Source organism: Taurulus bubalis, assembly GCF_910589615.1.
Source record: "Taurulus bubalis genome assembly, chromosome: 2".
NCBI lineage: Eukaryota > Metazoa > Chordata > Actinopteri > Perciformes > Cottidae > Taurulus > Taurulus bubalis.
Window position 1 is genome coordinate 11,812,515 of NC_136590.1, and position 25,859 is coordinate 11,838,373.

At 39.3% G+C, this 25,859-nt stretch overlaps 1 protein-coding gene across 1 annotated transcript in view; it reads right to left on the minus strand.

Annotated features, from left to right (window-relative positions):
* Nucleotides 1–8,856: 8,856 nt before the first annotated feature.
* The window catches only part of atrnl1b (attractin-like 1b), a gene marked incomplete at both ends in the record, with an annotated part of 55,813 nt that continues 38,810 nt past the window's right edge, over nucleotides 8,857–25,859 (minus strand). The window contains 4 exons of the mRNA XM_079214366.1: nucleotides 8,857–8,981; nucleotides 9,900–10,014; nucleotides 15,998–16,105; nucleotides 25,350–25,428. Coding sequence (XP_079070492.1) covers nucleotides 8,857–8,981; nucleotides 9,900–10,014; nucleotides 15,998–16,105; nucleotides 25,350–25,428 — 427 coding nt within the window. The remainder of the gene's footprint in view (nucleotides 8,982–9,899; nucleotides 10,015–15,997; nucleotides 16,106–25,349; nucleotides 25,429–25,859) is intronic.

Sequence of the window (25,859 nt, forward strand, 5' to 3'; positions counted from 1 at the left end):
TTAAGCACAGGGGTCTTGCAAGTTTTCTTTTGCAATAGCCAAGAATCAAAAACAGGTACTTGTAGCACAATATCCAAACCACTAACTCATGTATCCATTGACCAGGTATGTTAAACCATAAGCTCATTAGCTCCTAATTCTAAAAGACACTTTTTGCAAATAACTACACACGATTATTACACACATCACTCAAAACTAGAAGCCTGTGCCTGTGTTGTTGCTACACACTGCCATTGAAATACCACACAATTATTAAGCACTTGCACCCAGAAAACACATAACTAACTAATTAGATAACTTAGAAATTGGAGCTCCAACACTATAAATAGGAATCAGGTTCGCTCTTTGGTGTGAACACAAATGGAGGCCACTTTTGGAGAGTTACTGTAATCGCAAAGCTGTATTTTGTTTACATTACAATATAGTTAATGTTATCTTTAATTAGTATTTGCGTTTTTGATACTCCACTATTAGAGTCTACTCTTATGAGTGTATGAGTATTGAAAATAAGCATGTGTTCAGAGAGAATATTTACAGCATGCTACAAATGAAAATGCACAGGAGTCCAGATAATAGTGTTTTATACTGACTTATACTTACTTTTATACACCGTCAGTGTGCACTTGGTATTTGGAAATAACTATTTATTTGGTGCTTGTGTGTAGAGTTGTTATGCAAAAACACTATTTTTTGTGTTGTAAGATATTTGTATGTAATATATTTGGTCAATATGATTTTGTTGTTGTTGTTGAGTTCCAACAAAGAAACCCCTTCTTTCAGAAATTGTGTTTTAGCAATTGCAAAAGAATTGTGACATGTCAAAATGTTTTGAAAGTATAAGCTATCACTACCACAAAAATAATGTTTAACAAGTCATTTTTATTGATTTGATTGTTCCATTTCCTTGTGCTTGCTCATTTAAGTCATACTTATCTTGTTTTGGTTTCTCGAAATGGATATTAGAAAGAAAGTCAAACAACCGCAGCACTACTCAAACTACCGAACTCTTCTCCTATTACATTCAGAGATGCGACTGACACTAGCATTTAACTATTGAGGTTTTTAGAATGCAACTCACGTCATAGTTGACTGAAGCCTCGAGACAAGAATAGTTGTCATTAAACCTATGATAAATATTATTGCTTGCCAGGTTTACTGTTCGCCTGCCATAAAGCCCTGAGGACGGGGAGATAGTGTTGAGAGACTCCGCCTCCCACTACTATAAAACCCCTGCAGGACTTCTACTCAATCCAAATGTTCACCCGTGGCGTAGATTAAAGCGAGTACTGATAAAACGGTTCAATCACAGCAGCACGGCCTCATAGGGTTCACATCTAGTTACTGCAATTTTGACCTCTCCGGCAACATTGTTTCAGCGCCTCGAAACTGCTCTGTGGATTTCACCTTTTCCATTAACAAGGAGAGGAGCACCAATTTCACTTTATTACTTTCTTTTTGTTGTTGTGTCCAAATGTCAGGTTGGGCCTGACTTCTTGCAGTAAACACTTTACAGGATCAGTTATTTTGAGACGCTTCCCCTCTCATCTTTTCCAGAGTAGTGTAGGGGCAAAGATAAGAGATGATAATGCTTCGTTGATTGCACAAAACCATAAGCTCTACGTGATCAGACTTGACCGACCATAGTAAATATGGCAGAGCTGGAGATGACCTTTTAATGTAGACTGGAGACAGACAGCGTCACCTCTTAACCTGAATAGATTTGATCATTTAAGTCTTCATCTTATTTTTTAAAAAAAGGGACACTGAATTTGTGGCCGGTAAACTGCGGCCTACACAGCAACTAACGATTATTTCACACAGCCCAAAGTGACAATGGTTGTACTACCATTTCATAGTTAATTGTTCAGGTTTTTTACTCAAATTGGTTTGGTTCAAGATGCTTAGAAGTATCAATTCAAATTCTATAACTAAATAAAATAATCCAGTGTAGTTATTACTGACTATAAGAAACCAGAGTCTGTCGTCTCTCCTTCCAACCAGTAGCTAACTTCCTATCTGTGTGTTTACCAAGGCAGCGTCTTTCTGGTTTAGTCACAGTTGGCTGCTTTTGAGCTTACACCCACTTCGTCAAGGAAGTACTAATCAGCTTTAATGTCGCATAATGCCATATTAGGGCTCTCCTACTCCTACTGCAAATGTGTTCTGTCAAGTATAACAATACATTTATACAATATTTAGATAAATGTTTCCCCACGGTAGTTTTATTTGCCTGTCAAGAGTGACATAGATGTTGCAGTATTGCTTCCAGCAGTTCCATCTGAGACCTTGTAAACTCTTGTAAACCTCGTGTTTTCAATCTGATATCGGCAAGCAGACAACTCACATAGCACAGATTTATTATGTAAAACAATATTTACTGAATTCACGTTTGGTAACTAGGCTCTGCTGTTGTCACTTCCCACACACATACAACAAGCTTAGCAATCAAAAGAAGGAATCAGGCCACAAGAAAAATGTAGGCGACTGTTTAGTGAATGCAAAATATACGTGTTTTTTTAAGTCAGACATGCAGCAGATATTATTAACTTCAACAAAAATCTGGTTCTCAAATGTTTTGTGGCATCGATAAGCAGCAGATGGCCATCAATACACCAATAACACTTAAGGTTGGGCAAAACCTGGCAAACTTGGCAAAGTGTGCAGCTGAGTGTAGCGGCAATGTAATCATAGAAAGAAGCAGCTCAGCACTTTAGATGCAATTATGATATGAAAAACAGTAACCCGAGCTGTGACATCATAAACCCAGCACATATGAAGTGTGCAGAGAAACTGTGAAGATAACATATCTTATGATACAATAGCCATGTTAAGTTGGCCATTAAGCAAACACTACAAATGCATACAGTAGTTATGCATATGCACTCTGTGCAAGAGAACTAACTATTTTGCATCCGTGAAGCCAATAAACAATATGTCCCATTCTGTGATACAGATCTGAGTTTGCAGCACAGAATGTAAAACAGACCCCACATAACAACAGGAGGGGGGAGATTTACTGCAATTCACACACAACAACACTGTCAACTGTCATGATACGTACATGAGTACTCATATTTCATTTTTATGTAAATTAATATAGCATAATGCACCTGCCAAACAACCAAAGAGGAATGAGCTCAGCCTCAAAAAGAATAACACGCAAATATTGCACTCCATATGTTGCTAATGTTAGGTAGCAGAATAAAAGAAGGAATTAGCAACCAGTGGATGCCAAGACACATCTAAGAAAACAGGAAGAGCAACCACACGACATGACCTGATTCTCAAGCGCGCACACACACACTGTATAGAGGTTAGCATTCACTCTATTTAACAGTAGGATACATGGTAAAACAAGAATAAGATCAAACCTCATACCAGATGAATTTACATCTCACCTTTTACCAAGTTGCGCTTCAACCGCTGTCAAACTATAAGAATTGAACCTCTTGGTTTTGTCGAAAATACACTTAAAACGATCTCTGTAGCCATGTTCAGACAGTCTTTGTTGCTATTTATATATATATATATATATATATATATATATATATATATATATATATATATAGAACCAAAATTTGGATATAAAAAAGCAAGAATTGGAGTAATAACTTTTGATGAAATGTTTCCGAGTATTGTGTCATGTACTTAACTGAGCGGACACAACTGGCATAATAATGTCTTAGTAACAATACAGTACAATGTCTTGTTAAAATTAAAATTACCAGAAGTTTCTCAACGTAATCTTTTCCCTCCAAAAACGTTTGGCAAGAAGACATGTAGATCCTACAAGATGTGAATTTCAATAGCTATGATTAGGATGCAGAGGCAGTCCTGAGCCACACAAGTGATACACACTACCTCACGGATATTAGTTCATTTCTTTCACCCTCCCCACTGCAGGTAAAGCACACCGACGTTAACATATCGTGAAGTTAAGGCCTGGACAGTTTGATCTACACTGTGCACTTGCAGCCACATTCTTCCAGCAGGATTATATTGGATGGTTTGGCAGATCCGTCTTCTGCCGCACCCCCCACAAATTGTATTGCCGGAAGTGACAGATTAATCACCATCTCTTGGTAATACTGGAGACAAACCAAGACAAAGGGGAATACAAATCCATACTCTTTCATCATAAGTGAATCAGGGAACTCGAGAGCCTTATTTTCTGCATTGATGCATGTTTTGCCCGGACGGCAATCCGCCCATTCACATGCGTTTGGGAACTCTTAACCTGATAAAGTCAGTGCGACCTGCAGATTTATTTATGTAGTGCCATCTGGTGGTTGAATTAAGTGCACCGTGATAATTTACGCAAAAAGACAAAGTCACGGTCTCCTCTACTTTATCCAATTTATCTCAGGAACATTTTGTAATGTTATCAGGGCAACAACAGAGGAAACTGAATTAGGTCCTATTTATAAAGGAGGAAGGGACCCACGTTGACATTGATACACAGAGATTTGACTTTGTCACGGGAGGAGGAAAACTAAGATGAGTGGGAGTGTTTTGGTGAAGCAACTCCCCCCCCCACCCCCCTAAGTAGTAATGTAGCGGGAGCAAGTTGGGAATCGGAAATCAGATTTCAGCTTTGAATAATGCGATTCATTCATGAGCGATGAATCAGAGTGAGACCAGACTGGACTTCAGTTTGCCAACAGTGACTCAGACTCAGCACAGCAGTCACTCTGAATATTTTCTGCACATCTCTCTCCAGCACTTAGCAGTGACCTCCGTTCACTCAACTGTCATTTTGAAAAATAACAGCCAGTCACACTTTGCAGCAGCCAGCAGCCCGTTTGGCCAAAAGCCCTCAGACGTTAGCAGCTTCCTGGATCTTTTTCAGACATAAGGCCGATTAGCTCGCCCTGGCTTTAGCATTATTAGCATTGTACGTAATATTATATATTCACAAGGACCTGCTCTATATGTGCATTTAAAAGTAAACAAAGAAACACCATCAATGTCAATAAAGGATTATCTTATCTCTCTTAATATGCAAATATAGATAAGGTGTGCTGCATTAGATATCTGTAGAGAGAACTGTCATTAGCTCTTCTCCTCTTGGTTTTACAACTACTGACAGTTTGCTGTAGTGTCTCTCATATAGTATATTATAGTATATGGGCTGCATATACGTGGCATAAATCCTCAGCCATGTTCTAAAGCTTTTTGTATGCATTTATCGATTCATGATTTCTTAGTGAAATCCCTTCTGCACTTTTTTCTATGTAGCCATCAATTCTGTTTGTTCAGTGTTCCATTTATTTTATTATTCATTATGTGACGATATTGGCGGCTGCAAAAATGGCACTAATGTACCTATTTTAAAGAAGCGTCTATTGTCGGCGTCACTAAAACAGCAGGGGAGGATTCATGGGAGTCACGCGGCACTTCACAAGAACGACTGGCAGACACGAGCGCAACAAAATTGGAAAGCACAATGAAGCCCTAAGACCACCTGATGTGCACAAAGGACATGTAGTTTCTCTAGAACATACACTGAGGGGAGGAGTTCTTTTCAAAATGCATACATGGCACTTACGAGATAAAAGAGCAACCCATTGTATTGGCCATGCATTACACAATCCCACTGAAAAGGGGACATTATAAAAAAAAAACGTCTGCAAAATGAACAGAAACCCTTCATAAAGAACAAATGCAGTACATTATACACGCACCCTTCATTTACACAGTAGCACTAAATGGGCTTATCTTCTCAGGTTTCTTGCCATCGACAGCGGTACCAAACACCCACCCTCCTTTAGGGTGCTATGGCAGCTTTTCTTCAACAGCCCCTTCAGCTAATCAGGATACTGTTGAGTATAAATGAGGATTATCCAGAGTAGCGCTTCGGCAGGCTGCATCCCTCCTACTTACATCCTTATTAATGCACAAACCTGATGTTGAAGAGGGAACACAAGCACTCTGAAAGGTGTTGGCACATTGAAGGACAAAACTCCTAATATCAGGCTGATTATTAAAAGACGCAGCAGTGCAGCACTCATTTTTGTCACATTTAGTCTACCGTAGTCTTGCAGGTGAAATTTAAATAAATGGATAAAGCAATATTATTTGTTTGCTGAATATTAAAACTGGAACTGGAATTCTAACCTGACACAATACAGATGTGACGACAAACCGCTCAGGAGGAGGGTTCATTGATGTTTCTATGTTGCTTTATTCCATTTGAATTATGCTTAACAGAATTCAGAAAATACTTTAATTTGTTTTATTCATTAGGGCTTGTGTTTTAATTCAGTCTTTGACTTAAAGTCAACTAAAACTACAGCAAAACAAGTTTAGACGCTTCCCGTAAAAATACTAATTCATGAAAGAACCAGCCAATAAATACATTTGAAAAGAGTGGACAGAGTGAGTGGCCGTTGTAGCTTTGAGTGCTGCATGTCATCCTCTTTCTCCCCTGCCATTCCTGTTTGTTTCTCACCATCAAATAACACAAATGCCAAAAAGATTAATACGAGACTGTTAAATTACTTACGTTACTGTTAGATTTTTTGTAATGTTTTGCAACCTTCTCTATTAAAACCAGTTCCACCCTAGAGTCCCCTTATTAGGGGACCCTAGAGTTCTACAGCTCATATGACCACAATGACCCTATTGTCCAGGATCATGATTTTACTTTTGAATTTTGAATTACATCGTGGATGAGTTTTAGTTTTGAATGGAAAGAAGGGAAAAAAGAGCTGCGGGCTTATGTTCACTACCCTCCCAGGTCTGGGTTTTATAGTTTCTCTCTCAAGACACTTTCAAGTATCTTTCAAGTTCAATTATTATCTTTAGCTTCAGAGGTAACACCAGACTGCGTAGAATTCAATACCTGTACTATAGAAGAATTGTATATGAAAAGACTCAGGTGCACAAAATATTTTCAGGTCTTTTTTTTTTATTTTCTGGCATGTTGTCCACCTTTTAAAATACACTGAAGATTACTGATATGCAGTCTATCACCTTTTTTTTCACGGTACAGTGAGACCCTGATTCCTGTGTAATGACACTGTTATAGTATTACTCTACAAAAACACAAAATAATAACACGTTAGCTGGCGTACTATCCATATGAAATGCATCCTCACGACCACATCGCAACAAAAAGCAAGACGTATAGTCCGTAAAGATGCACAATTCAAAAGGAATTGACATTAAAACAACTGATTTAGGTTCAACAATAAAATCAAGTTAAATGCTATTACACAGGAATCTGTTAAATATCAAAACAAAATTATTAACAGAAATGCTCTTTTCACAAGTGTAGCAAAAGACTTAGTTTATCATAGATATAATAGCGACAGGTGACAAGGCCTAAAATAAATGATAATCTCTTGCCGTTCAGTCATAAAAACCTGACAAATACATGACATCTCAAGAGATAAGAGTGACAAAGACTCACATTTGTTCCAACAAGACACTGTACAGCTCAGGGTGGAGGGCGGGGCTAAAAATGGTCGACAGCTTTTAAAATTCTGCAGATCAACACGACCCCTCCTTCCATGGAAAGCCAAGGCATTATAAAAAAGGTAACGTAACTCCTTGTACTCAAAGATGAAAACAAAGTCATAGCGTCAGAGGGCTCTTTAAAAAAAAAAAAAAAAAAAAAAAAACGTACAAAACAAACTAGTAAACAGCCAGAGGCGCATGATATCCCTGGTGTCATTTTATTTAGCAGACGTCTTTCCACCACACCGATCCAAGAACATGTGGAAAAACCTAATGTCCAAGTTGCACAGCAAAATGACATGACAACAAGCCACAGTAAAGAATCCACCGGAGCGGAGATGTTTCTCAACAGTGAGCACACTGGGAAAAAAAAAAGTCTGGATTTTTGTTACAAATAAAACGTCCAGTTTGCTAATATAATGCATCTATCTTTTGGAGGTTTCCCATGCTTTTGCTTGATGAATAATTTGTTCGTGCCTTCTCTAGTTTGTTGTTCTTCCCCCACATGCCGCTGGTAGTGATCGCAGTGTCTCTGCAGCATTTGTATGCGTTTTCCACAGAAAATACAGACTTTAGCTTCAGCTGAGTGGATGAAACACATGTACAGTAAATGCTCAAACATGTCATTAATTGGCAAAATACTCGAGCTGTCGAAAGCCGATCATGGTGGCCACGGAGTGTTACAAAAGAGCTTTCCTCACTAAAAGGCAGAACGATTTCAGTCCATACAGCAAAGGCTTCACATAGGAACTAAATGCTTTAGCACCAGAGAATACCACTTGTTGGCAAGCAAAAAGAAAAAGAAAAACCCATAAGCAGCATGTGCTGGATATCCACCAGCCATATTTTTTTAAAATCCTCTCTTATATTTCCAACACGATGTGAGGGAAATCAGTTAAACTTTGATACAACCTAATGTACAGACACCTTTGCTTCTCCCTCATGCTGAGCAAATGGACGATGAGGTGTCACAAAATGTTCACTACTGAAGCTTCAAGAGGTGCAGATCCTACTAATTAATCTGTCTCTGATGTCACTTATCAGGCAGGTTCCTTCCAAGCGGAGACGAGGCTTGCCGTGATGAATACCCAAGCTGAAGGGAAGAGAGAGTGTGCTGGAGGAAAAGTTGTTCCAGAGATTGGAGTAGTGTTCATGTGACCAGAAGTGGATGTTATGCAGATTAGAGCAAAGGGGCAGGAAAGGGAAGCAGGGTTGTGCTCTTGTGGCCTCGGCAACTTTCAGTGAAATCTTGAGTGGTCGAAGCCAAACGTAATCCTCTACACGTAGCCATGGGTCGTCTCTGGAAAGGCCTCCGACTGGGACCTGCTGCATATTGGAACCATAGGGCCTCAGATGGCATAAAAAAGGGACCCAAATGGATTGCCGGGCTGAGTCTCAGACGCAGGTGCCTTGGTGTGCTGGAGGAAGGGCTTTTCGGTTCTTTAAGCCCTGGGACTTTTCTTTAAAATCTGACGGTTTCTGCTGTGAAATGTCTATTAATGCACTCGCAACAACGATTCCTAAAGAAGGAAGAGAGAAAGAAAAGTGTGAGGGTGATGGGGAAAGCAGGCAATTTCCACAAATTGCGTTGTTCAGTAAAAGAAACAAACCGATATTACAGGTGTGTCTAGAATACTCAAAACACCCAATCTTATGTGGAATATTTTGCAGCTTCCAAGAGCAACATCAGGAATAAGAGTTTGGTTGCTTTATTTATTTGTGATGCAAATACATGGCAGTGCTGTGACATTTGCTGTATGTGATATATATTTCTGATGGTGTACTGGTTATGATGTACTTTTTAACGATGGACCTTCTTTCTGAATATTAGAGAAACCAACAGACTTGGTCACTAAACCATGGTGAAGATGTGTGTGGTGAAATATATGCCACACACACACACACACACACACACACACACACACACACACACACACACACACACACACACACACACACACACACACACACACACACACACACACACACACACACACAACCTGGGCTGAGCAAAATGTTTACAAAGTAGTTTCTTTGTAAAAAAATCCCTGGTCATAAGGACGGGACGAGTCTGTAGAGCTTTCAGGGTTGGTATGCAGTGCAATGTGATCGATAAATATATTCACTGAAGGAGTTAAATCAAGGCGCCCTCAGCCTTGTCATCAGAACAACAACAACAACTCAAACCTGATCAACTTTCATCAGAATAAAGCAGAGTATGGGGAGTGTCCCATGAACGGTTTTCATTGTTTCACCACACTTCACCATATATATATATATATATATATATATATATATATATATATATATATATATATATATATATATATATATATATATATATATATATATATATTTTTATATATATATATATATATATATATATTTATTTATTTATTAACTGAAGTGATGAAGCCAATTGTTTCTGTGCGTGTTACCTGACTGTCCTGGCGGAGGTAAGTCTGAGAGCCCGGAGGGCAGACGCATGAGGACCGTCAACACAGCAGCTTTGCCTCCCGAACACGGTTCCATTGCAACAGGTTTAGGTGCACCCTGAAGAGAGATGGAGCAAACAAGAAAACAGATTTTAAAAACACAATCTCAGGGTGACTAAGAAATTAAATGAAATCGCCAAAAACTGAAATATGTGCAGTGGTCCACACCAATAATAGTAATTTGTGATAAGGCGTAAGAGACTAAAGTACTTTATTGACTTGATTGGTGGAAAATCCCAGGATCTCTTTACCAACCAAGCATCAATGCAGTCACACTTGGAAAGTCTTGACAGTTGAGAAGCAGCAGACCAACAGTCACTGACATTAGTTGCTGTTTTTAAGACGACACAGACACACTCCTCCAGGAACAAATGGTTGTATTGGTCACACAACAAAAATGTGTGTGTGCGTGTGCGTGTGTGTCCCTGTCAGACAGTCCACGTGTTGAGGCAATGACCTACCCTCTCAGTTAATGGCCAAAACTGCTCGTCTCAAGCGTGAAAAACATGTCATCCTGATAATGAATGTCAGGGGTTTCACAGCATGTTTTGGCTGAGGGGATAGAAATTGGGGAATAATAACAAGTCTGAATAGAATTTTTTTTTTTTTTTTTACACGTCTGGATGAATATAAAATGGAGATGAGAGTGAACAGAGGCAGATTGGTAGAAAAACAGGGATGCACGAGCACATGCATTAAAACCAGATAGGATCAGTGGTCATTTGTATTGACATGTTCCACTGGAATTGGTTATAGATTTTATAAATACAAAACACTTAATCTAATTTGTGTGTTTTGAATAAACACTGACTCTAAAAAGCCTGGATAAACTGAAAATAAACAGCATATACTTGTTTAGTATAATTGATAGTCAGAAGTTACATGCAGATTTTGAAACCTTTAATGAAAAGTAAGTGCAATCTTGTTTCCTGAAAAGCATTCAGTGTAATTTCCCAAGCCACTTCCAATGAAGTTTCTCATTTCAAATGCCATAGTTCACAACTCCAGTCTGCTTCTTAGTTACTCTGTGACAATGAAGGCGTTAAAAAGCCATTTAACACGACAAACCTCATGATATTATCAGGATGAATTAACATTTCTCAGCACAAAACAGATAAGAAGAGAACATTTTGCACATAATAATAGCAAAATATCTTTACAAACGTCCTAAAAGACCAAATGATATTTACACGGACCACCAGAAAGAAACTACTGAATGTTGATTCTAAGATGTATTGGTTTTGACCTTCATCAAAAGAGAAACCTCTTTGAGAAATATGAATAATTTGCTGAGGTTATGAATCCTGTCACGATCGTTCCTGGGTTATTTTCCATTTGCCTGTTCTACTAATCAGCTGAAACTAATGCAGAGGGACAGATCGATGAGGGGGACAGAGAGCAGGACAAAGGTGAGCCAAAGCACGGAGAGAAAGTACATTAAATGTGACAAGACACAAACTCTAATTGTTAATCAGTCGTGAAACGGTTTGAAGAACATGTATACAGTTTATACCCCGGTCGTATGACTCGAGTCCCTACAGCACAAGGCTGGATTTCAAACACCTCCCCTCTGACGACACGTGTCATTTAACTCTAGTGCATACTTTATCTGGGAAACTATTTAACGTGCAGCCCTGATCAACTGAAAGCACCGAATAGCTACATTCAAGACCGAGGATCTTCAAGTCTGCACATCAAGTCCAGTGGCCTTCGACCTACGATTATGAATGTAATATTCTGAAGCGCTCAAAAGCTCCAGAGGCACAAAGTTGAAGCAAACAATGATGGCTCATACGGATACTGTAGATAAGAGACATGCTCCTGTATTGCAGGCAGATTGGTTGTGCGCATTGTTTCTCAACCCAATTAGGCCACATGATGTGAAAACAATATTCTCAATCTTTTTCCCGGACATTTATGAACAAGAGTCCCGTCATGGATCTACCATTGACTTACAAGGGCAATTAAATTGCCGGCCATTTCATGACCATTCAAGTGATCCTGCTAATGAAGAGCTACATAAGCCATATCTGTGCAAGGGAGCTAATTTAACCTATGCTGAGGTTTTTGATGAAAGCCGATTCCACTGCAAGCGATATTTACACGGACCACTGGGTGAAGCATCATTACAGCTGTTCCAAACAAATGAATAACACTAAGGCCAAATGGTTTGTCAGGCTGCTGTGTAGTAGATGTGGAAATACTCTGTCAGTGTTTACATTAACCATTCAAAGGTCATCATGAAATAATTACAAAACATTGGAAAATAGAATTAAAATGCATATGTATTTTAGCCATCGTAGCAGAACGGCTCTGTGGGTGTCTGTTTGCTGTACGGTACACCTACCGTACAGCTTGAGGTGGCATTTAGCTGCTTTTAAAACAACTTTGGTTATCTTGTGACTTTTCTCAGTAGATATTGGATAGAATACCTTGAAACATACTATATGAAAATGCTTTTATGTTTATTATATTGTTGCCATCTTACTTTTTTTCAGTGTACTCGTGTCTGCTTGTCAAACCTGGGGCTGGGACTGCCATAGACTGTACATAACTATGGATAAATATCTCATTCAACCACCTTTAAAAATCTCAAAAACCTTTCCTTTAAGTTGATAATATCACTCATATTAGTTTCAATATAAATGTTGGTATTATTTCTTGTTATAATGCCTTCTTGTCTTTTCAACCAAATGAGGAATACTCTTTGGAGTGTGCTATTCAACAATACATTGTTTGTTGTGCAATTTCCACCACATCAATAATGTGATGTTTTCTCAATAAAAGAATAAATATCACATTTTTGTTTGTGTGAACGGTAGCACAAATAGCACCTTCTTTCTCTCTCTTACTATCAGTCTGGAATAACAGAAATATGACTAAAATACGGATTAAATTCCATTCCAATCATAGGCATTTTAAACATTGCCGTCTCCATGATCAAACCTTGTAAAGGAGGTTTACACACACACACACACACACACACACCCCCCCCCTCCGCTGACAGGTGTCATCCATCATACTAGCTGTCCGTTAGTGGTTCCATATGTTGAATGCTGGCCGTAGTGAATAGAGACATCTGTGACGTCGAAAACTAGGCCGGAGTGTTTGTGCCTCGATTGGCTTTCTGTTCCGAAATAAAACAGCTGCTGACATCTTGATCGCTAAAAGCAATGACCATCTCTTTGGGTTTAAACCGAGCAACAGCGGAGGAAATGGGCACGGAGGCTGTTTCTCTGAGACCAGCTGGAGGGTCTCAGTGACAGAGCTGGTAATAAGTCCAGAGCCAAGAGTACAATGAGAGAATACGGTCTTACATGTTTTCCTGTGTTGGAATGGGTGTGAGGTGTCATGGTGGTGCTGCAGTCCCTCTGCGTCTCGTTTCATGTGCAAGCTGCATCATCTAATAGTGTGGTTATTGTATTCTAAAATATGCTCTTAACTTTGTCCTTGAAAAAAGAAAGAAATTTCAAGCAAAATTCAGATTTCCAAACTGATGTGCCCTTAATGTAAAGTTACTTTAACTAAAAAAGGTGTCTTGTCTGCACTAACTCAGGGAATGAGTGGGTCTGAGTTTAAAAGCACAAACAGAGCTGGTGAAACAAATAGGAAACCAGGAATACTAGAGTGAAATCAGTGTCCTCTTTGACATCAACAATAGCTAAGTGGTGCCAGATGCTGACCAATTTACCTTTATAAAAGACAATTAGGGTGGTTGCATATGGTTCACCCTCAGCTGGAGCCAAGCTAAGTGATGGAGCTGTAAATGGTCCAACATATGCATTTGCACATCTGAAACTATGTAGATTTGTGTCATGGAAGGCGTCCAAAATACACCAACATGATTCAAAAGCTGACAACGGCTACTATGTCTATAATAAAACACATCAGTTCTTTACATATCCCCTTAATGCAAATCATTTTAACAGCTGAAAAACTAAAAATGGAATAAAATCATAAATCTTGTAAGCAAAATACCGCAATTGCAACTGCATGACCTCTGAAAACACACATTTAAAACAGAGACATGTGTGTTTTGCTTTTGCTTCCCTGCAAGGTATGCTTTATGACCTTTCAGAAAGTACACAAGATATTTCACTTTCTATTTGACGATTACACGTCTGGAATTAACACCGTGCCTGCGGTGATGCTGGAGTCACACACCGCCAAATGTCAGTTGAGACCATTTCTGGGCCATTAGAAGCTACTGGAAAATGTGGCGTGTAAATGATTAACCAACAACACTTAATTAAGAGCTACTTGGTGAATTAGATGTGTGCTGGGTTTACCATCAAGACTGCCACCCTAAGACGTGTTTTTTATACATTTAGGCAACGTAATCGGTAGGAAGGTTTGTACCCTTGTATGCTGGATTTAGCTCATTTCTTAGCTGCTACTGAAACACATTCAGCGTGGACATGGCTGTGGAGTAAATGGAGGACAGAAGCATGCAAATCAGGATTCTTGGGTGTTTTCCCACAACAAAACTATTGTGGTAACTTCCTGAAAAGCTGTACGGACATCGAAGATTGAAAGTCGAGCATTTTTAGGTTCATTCTGCATCTTGAAAGGGTCAATAAGCAGAAGACTGAAGAGGGTTTTATCCAGTTATCATTTCCAAAACAGCTTAGGATATTGTTCTCAGCAAAACTCTCCAGTGGATGCAAAGTCTCTGCATTAATTCCGCTCTAGAATAAGAACACTGCATTGTTTTCTTGTGCAGAAAAGGGAGGAACGCTACAGGAATAAATGATTAAATAACAGATTGACAAACACGTTCCACTGACAAGTACGTAAATACTGCTTTTTACCTGAGGTTCATGTAAAACGTTAGTCTCTAAAATCCATCCAGGCTGAGATTGTACCGCACTGCTTTAAAAGTACAACTCAAAAAGTGCACTCAGTGAGCGAAGAAGCATTGTTTTTCTCCTCTTCTGCTCTTTACATTGCCCTTCCCAACACCATAATGCACACTGAGTACCACTCAGCATCATACATTAATCGCTAATGTAGGGCCTCTTTCGTGGTTGCCACAGTGATTTTATTTCTCTCAGCGGCAGGTGACAGAGGAAACACTGTTGGTCCTTCGTATTGCTCCCCATATTGTCCTAAGCTACGCTTTTATCCCACGTGGCATAGAGCCCCAGACTGTGCTGAGCGCCTGCTTCTCTATGTTCAGTTGGTATGGGAGGTCTTCACATCAGAGACACATGCTGCGTCTAGGAAAGTTAAGTGGACTAAACATTTCAAATGCGCAAAAGCATGTGAGCACTGAGGGAATAACAAAGTTTAAGTGCAAACTTAATCATACGGCATGATTCCAGAAAACAACCTATGGGGACAAATAAGGCTAAATTAAAACACGCACACTGTAGAACAAACAAGTACACCGATAAAATGTTCCACAAACCATTCTGATGTCATAGTTTTAAAATCATTGCAAGTCAGTGATGCTTTTCAAAGTAATGACCACATTTTCTTTGCAAGAGGATTAAAACCATTCATTTAAAAATAACTTTTTTACTTTTCAAAAATCCATATAAATCTTTTTCAAAATTGCCATTGTGACGACACTTCAAATAAAAGATTTATAACATTGATTGGAAAATGTCAGCAAGTCTGTTGGCCTGATAGCAAAACCCCGTTCATATAAAGAAGAAGAAGGAGAGGGACACGGTGAGAAAGGACAATGGCAGCGTTCTTATTGATGTGAGGAGTGGATGAAAGGCTGACATATTGCGAGTGGTTGAGTACACCACAATAAGGTCCAATTATGTAGCACTACGAAACTATTGTGTGTGTGTCAATAGAAGCACTAACAAATCCAATACTTATTGTATCAGATGCCAGCACAAAGATGACACGACGGGGGGGGGGGGGGGGGTCACGTGGTCAAACTCGTTGCTGCTCGTCAAGACCACAGCTAGATTTAGGTGAAAACATGTGATTATCTAAAGAGAGTGAGTGAGTGAGTGAGTGAGTGAGTGAGTGAGTGAGCATGCGTGTGTGTGCAAGTGTGTAAAGAAGCAATCAAGACTCACCTCAACTGCAGGCTGCAGCAGCTCCGTTTCCTCTCCTCTGGTGTCCAGTGCAACCGCAACTGAGGCAAATGGACGGCTGGCCATCTGCTGGCGCTCTCTCATCAGTTGCTGTAAAACCAAAACACAGATGACGGATGAGCTAAACATAGAACGTAGTCTAATCAAACAACAGATAGGCGTTGAAAGGAGTGCGAAATAAATATACACGTCATGAATATAAAAAGATTTTAAGTTACTACCCGAGAGTGACACGTTTTCTGTTGGTTAGACGGAACAGAAAAAAAAGCCCCACTAATCAATATTGTAAAACAACTTGCGCCATACTTTCATCAGCAGCACAGTGTCGGATCAATATCTAAACAGGCTACCATTTTAGCACCAAGGACATCACTGATTGATATTGGATTTGTGATGAGTTTAAGTGTGCTGTATTAGGATCTAATTGTACTTCAGATTACAGAGCACATCAAGCAGTTGTGACGATTGGCCTCACGACCTGCACTTCTCTGAAATTCAATAAATAAGGCTTGACATGTGCACCAACCAACATCTGTACAATAGTATTCAAAACTACTGTGAAACACTTGAGGTAGTTGTATGTACACATGTAAATAGACGTGGCAAACATAAGGTGCAAACGTTGCAACGCATCAACCCGGCGTTACTGCATTACGTTCGTCATATTACATATTTTTACAAACATAAATGACATTTGGTCTCTGCATTTAACCCATCCATAGAAAAATTTAGGAGCAGTGTGCTGCTGAGAAGCGCCCGGGGAGCATCTGGGGGTTCAGTGTCTTGCTCAAGGACATTTTGACATGCGAACTATGGGGAGACCAGGGGTCGAACCGTAAACCTTGCGGTCGTTGACGATCACGCAACCCATGAGACCGTTTCATCATCATTCTAGTAATACGAGGACGAACTACCTCAACACTGCAAAACAAACCATGTTGTTTCTTTACTGTTTCTTTACTTCACGGTCGTATACTCGAGTTTCTGACGTGTTACCCGGGAACTGTTTGCTTTAGAGCAATGTTCCCTCTAATTTTTTTCAGCACTGAGCAAATTTTTTTTTTCTGAGCGCACATTTCAGCAATGTGATCAATTCGCAACCACGCGACCTGCCGACCACAAGCCTGCGTTAGCCATAGGGGATTCAAAGAGATGACAGCAAATGCATCAATATGTATACAAGGTTGATATTTATCCAATATCCTTTATAATGGCTGGACTTCGGGAACATTTTAATGATGGTGTTTTACCAGTCAGTTTAGTTGAACTTAAAGGATCTTTGTTGAACTTCAATAAGGGGAGGTAATGACTGGTTCACTGGTTATGACTGATAATGATATATATATATAAAAAATAAAAGTATCAAAGGTGTTTAGTCATTTCTCAGCAGGTACAACATTTAAGTGGAACTGCATTGAAAGAAAAATGCTAATGCAGTGCTTAACAATAATTATAGGCCTATTAAATTGACATGGTGTCATTTTTCCTAAAGGTAGCCTATATAAACAATTTAATAACTTCATATTTAAATATGTCTGAAAGTTTCATCCTTCCTGTGTCAGTTTGGACTGTTTCATCTAGCCATTCATGTTTGAACGTTAGACAGACCTTTTTCTGGGGCGCCTGCTCTGCCTTTCTTTTCGCCATGGTAACCAATAACTGCTGGAGCAGAGCCCGCCAAGAGGAGCCTAAACAGCGCCGGCCCGAGCTCATGTGGCGCTCTGGGCGAGCTTCGCTCCTGGCGCCGAGAGGAGGACAGCGGGGGTGGGGGTGCTAACGGAGGCAGCGCGCTAGCAGAGGTACAGAGAGCGCATGCCGAGAAACGGGACGCTGATTGGCCAAGAAAACTCGCTACGTCACATCAAAGATCGTATTATTGTTGAGATGGCTCACTCCTATCTCAGAAACACTGGCGCAAAACATATTTTTAACCCCTGAAAAAAAATCGTTTGTGCGGTCAGAAAAATGTGCGCGGTCTGAAAAATCTATTGCGCGGCCACTTCGACTGGCCTGCGCGGCCGCGGACGCGCGCAGTTTAGAGGGAACACTGCTTTAGAGTCTGCCTTTCTGCATCAAAGTGGTGCATATTCAAGATCCCTTTTATAGGGGTCTCGTTGTAAAATGGGTCCAGTGGAAACTTTAAAAAGTCAGCCAGAGACAGACAGCTTAAGAAGCTCGCTAGCAACAGCTGATGGAATCTGCCAGTGACAGTTGTCATTTCAGCAGACGGAGTGATGGCCATCAGCTAGAAATGAGAAGCCGGCTTTTATCTGCTGTTGTCTCAGGTATCGTGTGGTAAATCTGCCGCCGGTATCGCTGTCGACGGCGTGTGCGCCAAACGAGAATGGAGCGCTTGAGGCATAGCAACCGTAACTAAGGGGGTGCAGCTCGGCAAGCGGTCAATTGGCCAGAAAACAGAGGTGAAGTCTCCCGAAAAAAAAAGATCAAATAGAAAGTAACTCTTCAGCTTATCCTCCAAAAGAAGAAGCAAACTATGATGTTTCAAGTCCACTAGACAGATTCAGCACTATCCAATTATCCCATATTATCACTAATGAAACAGAGTCTCTGTTTGGGTCGACGAATGAGAACGTTGAGCTTTCTCGTGGTCTCGATCCTGAATAGGGATTTGTCCTTGGTGTAGTAATGAACGCTGATATTCTTGTGTCCAGACCCCCCACCCTCTCCCACTCTGAATTTAATTAAGTATTCATTAGTCTGGCTATTAATTGGCAAAATTAAGATGAGGTCTGGAGAGGTTGATAGCATTGTACAGGCGGACAAGTGGGAAAGGAAAATGTCTGCAGAAGACGCTTTGAATTAACATCTTGGGGAATCAACGACTCCACGTACATGACAGGTTTAGAAAAAGAGTGTGTCGGAGCACCGTTTTCATTCTTTCAAATACCATTGTTCTGTTGAGGGTTTACACAGGAAAACATTACAATTGATGGAAATAGTGGTATTCAATTAAAACCCTTGATTCAATATTTGAGAGCCAACGATGACTCATTACTTTGCACAGGCAGTTTAAACAATAATGCAACGCAATGTATTTAATTTTCGATTTATCTTTAATATTCAACTGTAATAATTACCATTAGGACACAAGGTTACAGCTGCCGTCTACATATTTTTATGTAATGTTCAAAAGTGTAAAAGAAAACAAGTGTTTATTTTAGGTCACATATTAGCTGGGCCATGTATATACACCGTATAGGTATAACATATATTGCTGCGTAACATTTGTCTAAAGGCTAAAAATGAGAAGCACGGTCCGTGTGTGTGTTAAATATGTTCTATGCATCATTAATAATACATTATTTGTGTCGATGCGGCTCAAACATTCCATCACAGAATAGTTGTACAAGACTCACTGATGGGGAGCGAGTGAGAGGAAAGTTGAGGTCATTTCCATGTAAGGAGTGTTTTGTTGAACACTCCCGAGGGGAGGTAAAGCTGAGAAAAAAACAACAGCCATATGAAATTGAGATTGATCACCTGATTGATTTTTCTTTTTGGAGCTCAGATTTTTAAACTTTAAATCTAAGGGCCGATGTTAGATTGCTGTACATCTCTACTATTAAACATCAAAACCGATAGATTTGAGCTGCTGGGCCACCGCAGGTCAAAATGAGAAATTTTGCCCTTTTGGAAAAGATAAAGCAGGATTGAGGGCCCGGCGGGGTTGTTGCAAAACAAGAAAACAGCTCACGGCTTATTATGGTCTGCAACACAAGAGCTTCAAATCCAACAACATTCATCCTAAATGTCAGATAGCAGTAATGTTATTTATCATGTTGCAAAATTCATTTAAAGCAACAAAGAGGAGAGCACAGGCAAAGTCGGGCAATGCTGGTGTTCTGCTGCGTGTCCGGAAACGACATCAAACAATGTGCTGGCTGGAAATACAATCATCAAAGGGCCAGAACAATACCAGGGAGATTCTGGAAATTAATAGTAAGTTAACTCTGCAAAAGCAAATAAGGTTTGTGCAATGACAGACTGATTTTGTCAGAAATACAAGCTGGAGCCATTCACGGCTGTGATAAGGGAGGACATGCGGTGCATCGCTATGCAACTTGATTAACTTTGCAAGTGGGTGCACGAATTATCCGTCTTGTGAATACAGCGTTTTGTTCCCTTCATTTGATTCTATAAACGGGTCAGTGTCATCCCCGTCTTTGAGCATATTCTACACCGAAGCAGGTCACTTTGTCCTTTTGAAAGTTCACTGGCTGTGCACTGGAGAATAAAAACACATTTTTAAAAAAAACACAACATAATGGAAAATAAAACAAAATAAATGCTTTAACAATCTACACACCCACTGGGATTAATGGACTTGACTTAATGAAGATATCCTGTATAGTAGACGGCAGCTGCATAACACACTGATATGATATTGGTGTGGTTGAGTGGTTTTGTGTAGGCGGAAGTACAAAGAACTAATTAGGAATAATATGCATTATTGTGGTATTAAGATCCATATTAAGAATTCTCACATAAAATATTAATTTAATGTTACCGTGTCGTATTTTTATAATTCCGTTTTACTCATTAGTGGAACTGCTTCTAAGCTTCCAAGGGTAATCTATATCCTAAATTGAACTCCTAATCACAGGTACGCTCAATCATCTCCAACTTCAGAGGAAATGTTTAAAGTGCAAACTAAACAACGGACAATCAAGGTGACCAGGAGTTTAAGAGTCGGATAATCTTATTATAGCGATCGATGACTGCTGATTGAGCTATTTAAGGGAAGAGCCGGACATGAGGCTACAGTCTGCATACAGACATGCGAGGATTATGTGGTTAGTAATGTGTTGCTTTCAGTTTTATCCATGCAAGCATATAGAAAATCAGATAACCAAGTAGTCTTAATCCAAATGTTTTTTGGAAAAAAAGTGAATCTAGTCGTGCAACTTCATCCGACAATCAAATATGTGCAACCAGACATTCTTACTAGAATACTTTGTAACATGAGCGGTTGCATTTCCTTGCCTCACGATTGTTGCGATGAAAGTAATGAAAATAATTGTCTCCATGAACTTCATGGAAATCGGTCGAGTAGATGTACATGTCACAGGAAAACGGGCATGTTTGACCCGTTAGAGAGGAAAGGTCATATCTTCATTCATCTTCCGGATACCAGAAAGGTCCGTCTTAGCTCTAATGCCAATCCATCCGATAGTTACTGAACTACTGAACACCACTTTGGATTACTGAATCCAAAGTGGTGGCCTGACTGACCGACATTGTCATCCCTAAAGCTATGCTGTAAACGTGGCTGAATCAATTGTTGAAGAAAAAGAAGAAGAACTACTACACCATTGTAAACAACATAGCTCTTGCTTTTAGCCTTCACGTCCATCACTATCTTATCCTCAGCGACACAACAGGCCGGTTTAAGCCATCAGTTACAAACTGGAAAGACAACTTCTATGGGCTGAGAATGGCTTTACATAAACAGATGATAATTAGTTACTGAAGGATTTAGTAAAATGGAATGCTTTAACATGCTGTAGAAAAAAAAACAACATTAATAATTGGTCCTATTTATGGTAGCCGCTGCTCAATAATAGTTTTAAGTGCTTTTAGAGTGCGGGTAAAACATCACCGCTCTGCATGACGGTCAGCACATATGTCGCGAGTGTGTCTAGAGTGTGTATCCGCGTGCGTGTCTGCCGGAGTGTGTGAGAGAGATAAAGAGAGAGGAGCTGCATTAGATACATCCACACGTTTGTGTGTGAAACAACTTCCGTGTTGCGGTCTTGTGAAATGTCAGCGCCCCCTCCCTCCAGTTCCCCCCACAGGTAGCTTCAAAGAGGTCAGCCTTGTCCTCCTCCATGGCATTTACAGCTGTTGTTGTTTCATCCTTTGTCCCGTTCATCCCCCCCCACTCAGGACCCAAGTCTGGACACCTCTCCTCATCTATAATTATTTAAATACAACAGCTGTACCTCTGGAACAAATCCTTTCAACTCCTGCCAAAAAAAAAGAAAGCTTTTATCCCATTAGCGCATTAGGGTGGTGAAAGATCAGCTTTGTTCGATTAAGTCACTACAAGGATTTACACATTTCCCCCATTATGGCTCCGAGATGTTAATGATTGTTATTATTATAACTTCCCAAATAACAGACAGAGCAACCGGGTTATGTACAAATACTCATGTCAAGTGTGCTTCTAGCAAAAGATTCCAAATTACTCAGAAAAACGTTTCATATAAAGACATTGCTTTTAACATCTACGACCAAATCAGAAGTACTAGTACAGATTACACACCAGGAAGCCAATACAAAAAGCATTCAGAAGTTCAATCAGTACCAGACATCCATATGTCACTTGGCTGAATCAGTGACTGGTCATTGACTGCCATCTCTCAAGGCCTCATTATGATGCGTTTATTTCATGTCCATATGCTAAATGGGGACTTGTGAGCATTTGATGGCTTCCAGCCAAAATCCTTCCCATATTTGGACAAGCTTCGTAAGCGCATGGGCTTTTCAAGAGCCCCTTCAAAATTAACTGGACACAACGCTCAGTGAAGAGCCAATCAGTTCACCAAATGGGCGAGCTAGACGGGGGCCCAATCAGCTATCTAATATCACTCAACACGTGTGATTAATCACGAGGTCCACTGAAACTCTTGAGATTATAACTTCCCCACAGTGGCTATGTGACAGAATGTTGGATGCAACCTAAAATATTATGTATAATGATTTGTATGAAATGTGTTTGTGGATGCTGGATAATTTGAGGCAGTTAAAGCTGCTTGTGCCGTTTTAAAAATACTCCCTAAACTTAAAAGAACACTCCATTGATTTAGCGTTTCACTCTTGTAACTGTGATTTACATTGAACAGAGAAAAAAAAGTTTAAAATTGATGCAGCAAAACAACAACAAAACACATAGATACTGTCTTTTATATTTCACTCATTCTTCTTCCTTCTCAAAACCTTACACCTACATTACCCACAAGGCTAACACAAAACAAGACAATAGCTTGTAAAACCGGATGATAAATTATCCATATCTAATAAACTGTAATAATAAATACTGATCATATTTAGGTCCATATGTGGAAGAAAAATCATAGCATTGTATCTGTATATTATTTAGTCTAAACTCCAAATTATTATTATACATTTAAATGATTCTTTACATTTGAAGGGACTTCTTTAATATTTAGACTATTACATCATCAATCACTTCACAACAACCGCAGTTATGGTTTTGTTAACAGCCGAATCCTGCATCCAAGGATGAGTGTGCACTTTAAAATGGACACTAATATTTCCTGATGAAAAACAAACAAACACCAAAGCAAAGAGAGTCCTTTCTGGGACATTCTGAGATTGATTTGCATGTAATTTTCCTTTAAACAGAAGATCTTGTTTTCTCTGTAGTTTTTTAAAGAGTAATCGATTATGTCTGCACATGTCAGACACTGATAATAGAGTTTATCAAACAAAAGTGAGAAAAGGATCCAAGCTGGAGGCTGTCCACAGGATTGCGTCACCATTTGTATTTTGCGATCGTTATAAGAAAATGTAATTCTATTCCAAAATGCTTAACTTTGGTGTGATCTTAAATGGGTATGTTTTTATCAGTGCCAATGGTGACGCTTACATTGATTGCAGTATGAGGCGTGCAGAACTTATCCAGAAATAATAATAACTACAGATGATTCTACTTATTTGGCCATCATAAAAAGGTGGACTAGAGAAGCTGTTAAACACTCCGTGCAAGTAGCCATCACAGCACTGAAGAACACCCTCCAGGCTTTTACAGCTTTCAGGAAAAGGTGACCAACACACAGCTTCTCCTCAAAAGTAGGGCAGCTGAAAATGCCACGAGGAACCTGAAGGTATTATTTTTCTCAGGTTCACGAAGCCATGTAGTACCAACCTTTTGTGTCAAACGGGTTTAACTGCATAAGTGATCAAAATTACCTATCTCAGGCTGGTCGGATCTCAGGTTGTAGAGACAGGTTTTGAGCATTTATTATATTCAAACCTGTAATTATTTTTGCATTTGCAGCCATCAATGGCTGGTCCCAACAGAATCCCAGAGATTTTTAAGTTGTCGGATGGATTCGAATTCAGAAGAAAAAAATAAAGAAATACACGGCGAACACTTTGACTGAACTTTACACTAGAATTGACAGACTCCAGGGAATGTACACTCAAAAGCAGAGCATTAATATAGAAGATACACACTATATATTCAAATGTGCAAATCATGAATTCATAGATACAAACTGTTGTGTCATCTGCAAACAAATCTTTGAGTCCTTCTTGCAGAATAAAAAGTATTTTATAGCTCCAGTTACAAAACTTTTCTATCACCTGAAATTAAGAGATGAGTGATTTTTTATTTTATGTATCTATTTTCATGTGGCAGCTGAAGGGCAGTGACAAACAGATGACGAGAATGCCAAGAGCAGACAGGAAAAATGAGCAGAATTTCAATGACACGAGCCCATCTGCCTGCATTAATTTTTATTGACTTTAATTCTTTGGATAGGCACGATTCTGAGTCATGGTAGCTATCATTCTTGTTTACTTTCATATATCAATTAGAGGATATAAAATTGGGATCTTGTGATTATCAATGTCATCCCCAAAGGGGGAATAAATTGTGGGAGCTTTATTAGTAGACTGCAGGTCATAATTAAACATCCTGATATTGAGTATCAGAAAGCATCTTGGAGAATATAGGGTTGAGTCTGAAGAGATGGAAATGATGGACGCTCTTACAGAAACCAGGAACCACCCGATGCAGTTTGGGTTCCTGGGAGTGAGGGGGATTTATATGCATTTGCTCTCTTCCTCAATTTCCTGCACCATATTTTTCTTACTCTCTTTTTTTATTGTATTTCTACTGCCAGTCATCTCATGTTTTTCCTCCCGTTTCTCAATCTTTCATACCAACACTGAATATTAATGATTAGTTTCATCACCTATAATTCACTGTATATCTACGTACTTCCATAAAACCTTCTTTGCTAGTCAACATAACTGAAATACAAATGTAATCCCAATTATAAACCTTCAACCATTTTTATTCATGGACAAACAATGAATCAAAAACTGTGACGCCAAAAACATTATTAAATACTTTCCGTTGAACGATTTGTGTAGATGTTTATGGGATAATGAGAAGTAACCACTTTCTACAGAGTGAACCAGAAGTTTTTTATATATATATATATATATATATATATATATATATATATATATATATATATATATATATATATATATATATATATATATATATAAATAAAATGTATGTTGTGCATCAATAGAATGTGTTTTATGGACTTACTTCTCTCCGCCTTGATGCCCAGCAGGTCTGTTTGATCTTCCACACCACTGCAGCCACCAGGAGTAGTGATAGAAAACAACTGGAGTGAAAGAGAGGAAACAATGTCAAACAAGATGAAACCGCTGCCACTGAGAAAGTTCACACATAGTGTATATTCTTTGCATACAGAGCAGAGGACCCTCTGGTATTTAAAGCTAGATATTGAATATAAACATGCAGTTAACCCAGTGTCTCATGTTTCATGTTGTAAGAATCCCCATCTTTACATTATAGCCTTCAACAGATGCATTTAAATGTATTGTATATTCACATATTTCTCCTTGCTATTCAAAGTTTCCTTTTAACTTGAAAAGAGACAAAACAGAGGAGATGATACAAAGCACATTCATGGATATGTTGGCCGATTACTTCAATTAATAACCCAAGAGTAAAATCATTAGTCAAGGGAAATTCAACAAGGTCCGAGCGCTGCTGGGATATTAAAAATATGACTGATGGAGGGCTTCCACT